This window comes from Dendrobates tinctorius, unplaced genomic scaffold (assembly GCF_039654945.1).
Source record: "Dendrobates tinctorius isolate UK_male_01 unplaced genomic scaffold, ASM3965494v1 ptg000151l, whole genome shotgun sequence".
In the NCBI taxonomy this organism is placed as follows: Eukaryota; Metazoa; Chordata; class Amphibia; order Anura; family Dendrobatidae; genus Dendrobates; species Dendrobates tinctorius.
Genome location: NW_027361818.1, coordinates 2751143 through 2763951, shown reverse-complemented (window position 1 = coordinate 2763951; position 12809 = coordinate 2751143). Strand labels below are relative to the sequence as shown.

At 34.2% G+C, this 12809-nt stretch overlaps 1 protein-coding gene across 2 annotated transcripts in view; it reads left to right on the top strand.

Annotated features, from left to right (window-relative positions):
- LOC141050186 (uncharacterized) overlaps positions 1-12809 on the top strand; it is a 126684-nt gene that overhangs the window by 62843 nt on the left and 51032 nt on the right. Inside the window, exons 1-2 of one of the 2 annotated variants that reach the window (XM_073547021.1) lie at positions 224-645; positions 1270-1608. In XM_073547021.1, coding sequence (XP_073403122.1) covers positions 600-645; positions 1270-1608 — 385 coding nt within the window. In that variant the 5' untranslated portion in view covers positions 224-599. Of the gene's footprint in view, positions 1-223; positions 646-1269; positions 1609-12809 lie in introns of those variants that run through there. The other variant, XM_073547020.1, reaches the window with a different exon arrangement.

Genomic DNA, 12809 nt, shown 5'->3' with positions numbered 1-12809 from the left:
AAAAATATCAAATGATGCGACTTATGTTATATAAGAAATACTGTAGGTTTTCTTGTAACGTAATGGTGAAAAACTGTTTTAGGGGTTTTATTTTTACTGTTTTTACTGTACAGTAATGATCGGTACAGAGAACTTCAGGTCGGTGTTATCACTGCGGTAGAAAACTTGCAATTTATTTTTTAATTTAAATGGTAAAATACAATTTAAAAATTTGAAAACATAAAAAATGGGTTTTAGCCACTATTTTCTGAGACCTATAATGGTTTCATATTTGCATCCATGTATGAGGACTTAATGTTTGTTTGTTGAGCTGATGGGTTTTTTTCTGTCTCCGACGTAAGCAATGACTCTTAATTACCTGTTTTGATAACACACCATATTGCTGTATGTTCAGGATGTTCAGTTTTCCTTAGTTAATGTTTATTGTTTCCAGCTCCATCTAGTGGCCAAAAGTTATAACTGCATGATGTTATATGCACTCTACTTCCTGATTCATTCCCTCCAATTCCCAATGTATCCTGGGTAAGTTACAAGGCATCATGGTCTAATACAGCCCCCCTTTCTCTGCCCAGTCTGCCATTTTCTGCCAAGCCTGCTTCATGTGGACATCTCATTTCTCTACCTCTCCTTGTGTCAGCATCGTCGGTACGTAATCACTCTTCCTTCATCTAATTCCTGTCCTAGATCACCCAGCTTAGTTAGCTCTCCTCTGGCTATTAGCTCAGGTAATCTGTATAATGTATATATGTATTTTTATGTACCCATACTGATTCATTGTATTGTATGTCTTATTTGTAGTTTCACCGTGCATCTATATACCATCGCATTCAATAAACACAGATTCAACCTACAGTCTTCTTATTGGACCCCGGTATAGCGGTTTAGCTACCCGTATAAGCTATATGAACCCCGTGCATTTAGCTGAGGACGGAATAGTTTTACTGATTTGCATGACACAATATTTAGATTTCTTGTTATTGCATTGTTTTAGGTGTGCATGGGTTAATTAATTTCATATTTTGATAGATTAGCCTCCAGCAAACCTAATAACACCATACATATATGAAGTGCTGGGATTTCGGCATGTGACTCATAATCAATGAAAATTAAATTAAAATATTTTGAAAACTTTATTTCCATTTTTTTCACCATTTGCTTATCATTAATATGTCTATTCATCCAGTCATTTCTATGATTCCTTCTTGATATTGAAATTTCAATGTTGAGGAGTTTACATATAATATTGATTCCCCTGGCTTCTGTTTATAGGTGAGAAACATGTGTCTCAGATGGAGGAATTAATCGCTGTCCCAGGAGAAGAGTTGATCATCCCGTGTTATTACCCAGTGGAAAAGCTCAGGATGGCTCAAGATTCAGAAGTGACCTGGTATACTGGAAAAAATGATCAATGTTCCTATAATAAGGATAGAATTTATACCTGGGGGAAAACGGACAATGAAGAGCGCTTTTCACTGGTGAACTTTCCTGAAGATGTCTCTCTGCGTATACGTACTGTCCAGGATAGTGAATACCACCATTTTTGTTGCCAAGTGACTATCAATAAAAAAGACAGAGAAACTAGATTTGGAACCGAGCTGATTATAGCAGGTAAAGAAATATATTTGTCCTGGAAAAGGAGAATTTGCATTCTTGGATTTATTTTGCCCTTTAGGCTTAGCAATAGAGATGATTAAATCAAAGCTTTAAAGCTACCATTGTACATTCCCCAGACCGATCATTTCCGTTAGTGCACATAACTCTTAGCTCAGATTAGTTTAGTTGATGTTGATTCGATTCTCAGTACTTCGCCTTTTTTACTTTCATGACAAGCATGTGACAAAACACTTGGAAGTAACCGCCGGGTGTTTGAATGTATCTACAGAAATCAGGTTGTATTTAGTGTTGAGCGATACCATCCAATACCCTAAAATATCGGATCGGATGGTATCGGCCCGATACGAAAAAAGTATCGGGTATCGCCGATTCCAATACCGGAAGTCCCATTCAAGTCTATGGGACTTCCCGTATCGGAATAAGAAAAACCCTATTCTGTCCTTGTACAGCCTCTCGGAGGGGTGTACGGACCTTCCGGGGGTCTGTGCTGACTGCCCGGGGGTCTGTGCGGACTGCCGGTGGTCTGTACCGACAGTTCGGGGGTCTGTGCAGGCCTGCCGGGGGGGCTGTGCCGGCCTGCCGGTGGTCTGTACCGTCTGTCCGGGGGTCTGTGCAGGCTGCAGGGGTCTGTACCGGCCTGCCGGGGGGCTGTGCCGGCCTGCCGGTGGTCTGTACCGACTGTCCGGGGGTCTGTGCAGGCTGCAGGGGTCTGTGCAGGATCGTCCGATGGGACTACAAGTCCCATCGGGCGATGCCTGCTACCATGATGGTGATTGACACATTAGCCAATGATGGGACAGTAGTAGTCCCATCATCCGGCTAATGTGTTGAATGTACCCAAAAAAATACATACTACATGTTACATACATACTACATACATGCTACATACATGCAACATACATACTACATACATACTACATACATACTACATTCATACAACATAAATACATACTACATACATACTACATGCTACATACATACTACATACATGCTACATACATACTACATATATACTACATGCATGCAACATACATACTACATATATACTACATATATGCTACTTGCATGCAACATACATACATACATACTACATATATAACACATGCATGCAACATGCATACTACATATATACTACATGCAACATGCATACTACATGCATACAACATATATACTACATGCATGCAACATGCATATATACAACATATATACTACATGCAACATGCATACTACATATATACCACATATATACTACATGCATGCAACATACATATATACTACATATACACTACATGCAACATATATACTACATGCATGCAACATGCATACTACACATATACTACATGCATACTACATATATACTACATGCATGCAACATACATATATACTACATACATACTACATATATACTACATGCTACATACATACTACATACATGCTACATACATGCAACATACATACTACATATATACTACATGCATGCAACATACATATATTACATATATACTACATGCAACATGCATACTACATATACACCACATGCATGCAACATGCATACTACATATATACCACATATATACATGCATGCAACATACATATATACTACATGCAACATGCATACTACATATATACCACATGCATGCAACATACATATATACTACATATATACTACATGCATGCAACATACATATATACTACATGCATACTACATATATACTACATGCATGCAACATACTACATATATACCACATGCATGCTACATGCATACTACATATATACCACATATATACTACATGCATGCAACATACATATATACAACATGCATACTACACATATACTACATGCATACTAAATATATACTACATGCATGCAACATACATGTATACTACATACATACTACATATATACTACATGCAACATACATACCACATATATACTACATGCATGCAACATACATATATTATATATATATATATACTACATGCAACATGCATACTACATATAAACTACATGCATGCAACATACATACTACATATGTACCACATGCATGCAACATGCATACTACATATATACCACATATATACATGCATGCAACATACATATATACTACATGCAACATGCATACTACATATATACCACATGCATGCAACATACATATATATACTACATGCATGCAACATACATATATACTACATATATACTACATGCATGCAACATACTATATATACCACATGCATGCTACATGCATGCAACATACATATATACAACATGCATACTACATATATAGTACATGCATGCAACATACATACTACATATAGACCACATGCATGCAACATGCATACTACATATATGCCACATATATACTACATGCATGCTACATATATACTACATATATACTACATGCATGCAACATACATATATACAACATATATAGTACATGCAACATACATACTACATAGATGCTACATATATACCACATGCATGCTACATATATACTACATATATACTACATGCATGCAACATACATACTACATATATACCACATGCATGCAACATACATACTACATATATACCACATATATACTACATACATGCAGCATAAAGACTACATATATATCACATGCATGCAACATGCATACTACATATATACTACATGCATGCAACATACATACTACATATATACTGCATGCATACTACATATATACCACATGCATACTACATATATACCACATATATACTACATGCATGCAACATACAAATATACTACATGCAACATGCATACTACATATATATACTACATACATACTACATATATACAACATGCATACTACATGTATACCACATATATACTACATGCATGCAACATACATACATACAACATATATACTACATGAATGCAACATGCATACTACATATATACAACATATATACTACATGCATGCAACATACATATATACAACATATATACTACATGCAACATACATACTACATATATACCACCTGCATGCTACATATATACTACATATATACTACATGCATGCAACATACACATATACTACATGCATGCAACATACTACATATATACCACATGCATGCAACATGCATACTACATGCATACTACATATATACCACATGCATGCAACATGCATACTACATATATACCACATATATACTACCTGCATGCAACATACATATATACTACATATATAGTACATGCAACATGCATACTACATATATACTACATGCATGCAACATACATACTACATATATACCACATGCATGCAACATGCATACTACATATATACCACATATATACTACATGCATGCAACATACATATACTACATATATACTACCTGCATACTACACATATACTACATGCATGGAACATACATACTACATAAATACCGCATGCATGCAACATGCATACTACATATATACCACATATATACTACATGCATGCAACATACATATATACTACATATTTACTACATGCAACATGCATACTACATATAGACCACATGCATGCAACATACATATATACAACATATATACTACATGCATGCAACATGCATACTACATATACTACATGCATGCAACATAAATAGTACATATATACCACATGCATGCAACATGCATACTACATATATACCACATATATACTACATGCATGCAACATACATACAACATATATACTACGTGCATGCAACATGCATACTACATATATACAACATATAAACAACATGCATTCAACATATATATATATATATATATACACATAACATATATACTACATGCAACATACATACTACATATATACCACCTGCATGCTACATATATACTACATATATACTACATGCATGCAACATACACATGTACTACATGCATGCAACATACATACTACATATATACCACATGCATGCAACATGCATACTACATATATACTACATGCATGCAACATACATACTACATGCATGCAACATACATATTTACTACATGCATGCAACATGCATACTACATATATACCACATATATACTACATGTATGCAACATATATACTACATGCAACATGCATACTACATATATACTACATGCATGCAACATACATACTACATATATACCACATGAATGCATCATACATACTACATATATACCACATGCATGCAACATGCATACTACATATATACTACATGCATGCAACATACATATTTACTACATGCATGCAACATGCATACTACATATATACCACATATATACTACATGTATGCAACATATATACTACATGCAACATGCATACTACATATATACTACATGCATGCAACATACATACATACTACATATATACCAAATGCATGCAACATGCATGCTACATATATACCACATATATACTACATGCTTGCAACATACATATAGTTGTGGCCAAAAGTATTGACACCCCTGCAATTCTGTCAGATAATACTCAGTTTCTTCCTGAAAATGATTGCAAACACAAATTCTTTGGTATTATTATCTTCATTTAATTTGTCTTAAATGAAAAAACACAAAAAAGAATGAAGCAAAAAGCAAAACATTGATCATTTCACACAAAACTCCAAAAATGGGCCAGACAAAAGTATTGGCACCCTCAGCCTAATACTTGGTTGCACAACCTTTAGCCAAAATAACTGCGACCAACCGCTTCCAGTAACCATCAATGAGTTTCTTACAATGCTCTGCTGGAATTTTAGACCATTCTTCTTTGGCAAACAGCTCCAGGTCCCTGATATTTGAAGGGTGTCTTCTCCAAGCTGCCATTTTTAGATCTCTCCACAGGTGTTCTATGGGATTCAGGTCTGGACTCATTTCTGGCCACCTTAGAAGTCTCCAGTGCTTTCTCTCAAACCATTTTCTAGTGCTTTTTGAAGTGTGTTTTGGGTCATTGTCCTGCTGGAAGACCCATGACCTCTGAGGGAGACCCATCTTTCTTACACTGGGCCCTACATTATGCTGCAAAATTTGATGGTAGTCTTCTGACTTCATAATGTCATGCACACGGTCAAGCAGTCCAGTGCCAGAGGCAGCAAAGCAACCCCAAAACATCAGGGAACCTCCGCCATGTTTGACTGTAGGGACCGTGTTCTTTTCTTTGAATGCCTCTTTTTTTCTTCTGTAAACTCTATGTTGATGCCTTTGCCCAAAAAGCTCTACTTTTGTCTCATCTGACCAGAGAACATTGTTCCAAAATGTTTTAGGCTTTTTCAGGTAAGTTTTGGCAAACTCCAGCCTGGCTTTTTTATGTCTCGGGGTAAGAAGTGGGGTCTTCCTGGGTCTCCTACCATACAATCCCTTTTCATTCAGACGCCAACGGATAGTACGGGTTGACACTGTTGTACCCTCGGACTGCAGGGCAGCTTGAACTTGTTTGGATGTTAGTCGAGGTTCTTTATCCAACATCCGCACAATCTTGCTTTGAAATCTCTTGTCAATTTTTCTTTTCCGTCCACATCTAGGGAGGTTAGCCACAGTGCCATGGGCTTTACACTTCTTGTTGACACTGCGCACGGTAGACACAGGAACATTCAGGTCTTTGGAGATGGACTTGTAGCCTTGAGATTGCTCATGCTTCCTCACAATTTGGTTTCTCAAGTCCTCAGACAGTTCTTTGGTCTTCTTTCTTTTCTCCATGCTCAATGTGGTACACACAAGGACACAGGACAGAGGTTGAGTCAACTTTAATCCATGTCAACTGGCTGCAAGTGTGATTTAGTTATTGCCAACACCTGTTAGGTGCCACAGGTAAGTTACAGGTGCTGTTAATTGCACAAATTAGAGAAGCATCACATGATTTTTCGAACAGTGCCAATACTTTTGTCCACCCTCTTTTTTATGTTTGGTGTGGAATTATATCCAATTTGGCTTTAGGACAATTCTTTTTGTGTTTTTTCATTTAAGACAAATTAAATGAAGATAATAATACCAAAGAATTTGTGTTTGCATTCATTTTCAGGAAGAAACTGAGTATTATCTGACAGAATTGCAGGGGTGTCAATACTTTTGGCCACGACTGTATATACAACATATATACTACATGCATACTACATATATACCACAGATATACTACATGCATGCAACATGCATATATACTACATGCAACATGCATACTACATATATACCACATGCATGCAACATGCATACTACATATAAATTACATGCTTGCAACATACATACTACATATATATCACATGCATGCAACATGCATACTACATATGTACTACATGCATGCAACATACATGCAACATATATACTACATTCATGCAACATGCATACTACATATATACAACATATATACTACATATATACCACATGCATACTACATATATACTACATGCATGCAACATACATACTACATACATACCACATATATACTACATGCATGCAACTTACATACTACATATATACCACATGCATGCTACATATATACCACATGCATGCAACATGCATACTACATACATACCACATATATACTACATGCATGCAACTTACATACTACATATATACCACATGCATGCAACATACATACCACATATATACTATATGCATGCAACATACATATATACTACATGCAACATGCATACTACATATACTACATGCATGCAACATACATACTACATAAATACCACATGCATGCAACATGCATACTACATATATACCACATATATACTACATGCATGCAACATACATATATACTACATATATATACTACATGCAACATGCATACTACATATATACCACATGCATGCAACCTGCATACTACATATATACTACATGCATGCAACATACTACATATATACCACATACATGCAACATGCATACCACATATATACTACATGCATGCAACATATATATATATATATATATATATATATACATACAACATATATACTACATGCAACATACATACTACATATATACCACCTGCATGCTACATATATACTACATATATACTACATGCATGCAACATACACATACTACATACATGCAACATACATACTACATATATATACCACATGCATGCAACATGCATACTACATATATACTACATGCATGCAACATGCATACTACATATATACAATATATATACTACATATATACCACATGCATGCAACATGCATATTACATATATACTACATATATACTACATACATGCAACATACATACTACATACATAATACATGCATACTACATATATACCACATGCATGCAACATGCATACTACATATGTACTACATACATGCAACATATATACTACATTCATGCAACATGCATACTACATATATACAACATATATACTACATATATACTACATGCATGCAACATACATACTACATACATACTACATGCATACTACATATATACCACATGCATGCAACATGCATACTACATACATACCACATATATACTACATGCATGCAACATACATACTACATATATACTACATGCATGCAACATACATACTACATACATACTACATGCATACTACATATATACCACATGCATGCAACATGCATACTACATACATACCACATATATACTACATGCATGCAACTTACATACTACATATATACCACATGCATGCAACATACATACCACATATATACTATATGCATGCAACATACATATATACTACATGCAACATGCATACTACTTATATACTACATGCATGCAACATACATACTACATAAATACCACATGCATGCAACATGCATACTACATATATACCACATATATACTACATGCATGCAACATACATATATACTACATATATATACTACATGCAACATGCATACTACATATATACCACATGCATGCAACATGCATACTACATATATACTACATGCATGCAACCTGCATACTACATATATACTACATGCATGCAACATACATACTACATATATACCACATACATGCAACATATATACCACATATATACTACATGCATGCAACATACATACAACATATATACTACATGCATGCAACATGCATACTACATATATAAAACATATATACTACATGCATGCAACATATATATATATATATATATATATATATATATACATACAACATATATACTACATGCAACTTACATACTACATATATACCACCTGCATGCTACATATATACTACATATATACTACATGCATGCAACATACACATACTACATGCATGCAACATACATACTACATATATACCACATGCATGCAACATGCATACTACATATATACTACATGCATGCAACATGCATACTACATATATACAATATATACTACATATATACCACATGCATGCAACATGCATATTACATATATACTACATATATACTACATACATGCAACATACATACTACATACATACTACATGCATACTACATATATACCACATGCATGCAACATGCATACTACATATATTCCACATATATACTACATGCATGCAACATACATATACTACATGCATACTACATATATACTACATGCATGCAACATACGTACATACTACATAAATACCACATGCATGCAACATGCATACTACATATATACTACATGCATGCAACATACATATATACTACATATATACTACATGCAACATGTATACTACATATATACCACATGCATGCAACATACATATATACAACATATATACTACATGCATGCAACATGCATAATACATGCATGCAACATACATACTACATATATACCACATGCATGCAACATGCATGCTACATATATACAACATATAAACTACATGCATGCAACATATATACAACATATATACTACATGCAACAAACATACTACATATATACCACCTGCATGCTACATATATAGTACATATATACTACATGCATTCAACATACACATATACTACATGTATGCAACATACATACTACATATATACCACATGCATGCAACATGCATACTACATATATACCACATATATACTACATGCATGCAACATACATATATACTACATATATACTACATGCAACATGCATACTACATATATACTACATGCATGCAACATACATACTACATAAATACCACATGTTTGCAACATGCATACTACATATATACCACATATATACTACATGCATGCAACATACATATATACTACATATATACTAAATGCAACATGCATACTACATATCTACCACATGCATGCAACATACATGTATACAACATATATACTACATGCATGCAACATGCATACTACATATATACTACATGCATGCAACATACATATATACTACATATATACTACATGCACACAACATATATACTACATGCATACAACATACATACCACATATATACCACATGCATGCAACATGCATACTACATATATACTACATGCATGCAACATACATATATACTACATGCAACATGCATACTACATATATACCACTTGCATGCAACATACATATATAAGACATATATACTACATGCATGCAACATACATACTACATATATACCACATGCATGCAACATGCATACTACATATATACCACATATATACTACATGCATGCAACATACATACAACATATACACTACATACATGCATACTACATATATACAACATATATACTACATGCATGCAACATACACATATACTACATGCAACATACATACTACATATATACTACATGCATGCAACATACATACTACATATATGCCACATGCATGCAACATGCATACTACATATATACTACATGCATGCAACATACATACTACATATATACTACATGCATGCAACATACATATATACTAGATGCAACATGCATACTACACATATACTACATGCATGCAACATACATACTACATGCATGCAACATACATACTACATATATACCACATGCATGCAACACGCATACTACATATATACCACATATATACTACATGCATGCAACATACATATATACTACATGCAACATGCATGCTACATATATACTACATGCATGCAACATACACACTACATATATACCACATGTATGCTACATATATACCACATATAAACTGCATTCACGCAACATACATACATACAACATATATACTACATGCATGCAACATGCATACTACATATATACAACATATACAGTATACTACATGCATGCAACATACACATATACAACATATATACTACATGCAACATACATACTACATACATACCACATGCATGCTACATATATACTGCATGCATGCAACATACATATATACTGCATGCATGCAACATACATACTACATATATACCACATGCATGCAACATGCATACTTCATATATGCAACATACATACTACATACATGCTACATATATACTACATGCATACTACATATATACCACATGCATACTACATATATACCACATATATACTACATGCATGCAACATACTTGTATACTACATATATACTACATGCAACATGCATACTACATGCATGCAACATACATACTACATATATACCACATGCATACTACATATATACCATATATACTACATGCATGCAACATACATATATACTACATATATACTACATGCAACATACATACTACATATATACCACATGCATGCAACATACATATATGCAACAGATATACTACATGCATGCAACATGCATACTACATATATACCACATATATACTACATGCATGCAACATACATATATACTGCATGCAACATGCATACTACATATGTACTACATGCATGCAACATACATACTACATATACCACATGCATGCAACATGCATACTACATATACCACATATATACTACATGCATGCAACATACATATATACTACATGCCACATGCATACTACATATATACCACATATATACTACATGCATGCAACTTACATATATACAACATATATACTACATGCATGCAACATGCATACTACATATATACCACATATATACTATATGCATGTAACATACATATATACTACATTTATACTACATGCAACATGCATACTACATATATACTACATGCATGCAACATACATACATACTACATATATACTACATGCATGCAACATACATATATACTACATACAATACATTCATACAATACATACATATAGACATACATTACATATAACATAGAGTGCATTCTCACCATCACTTGTCACTTTGATCCCCGAAGCCATTGTCCTCTTTGGAATAAATCATAAAATAAC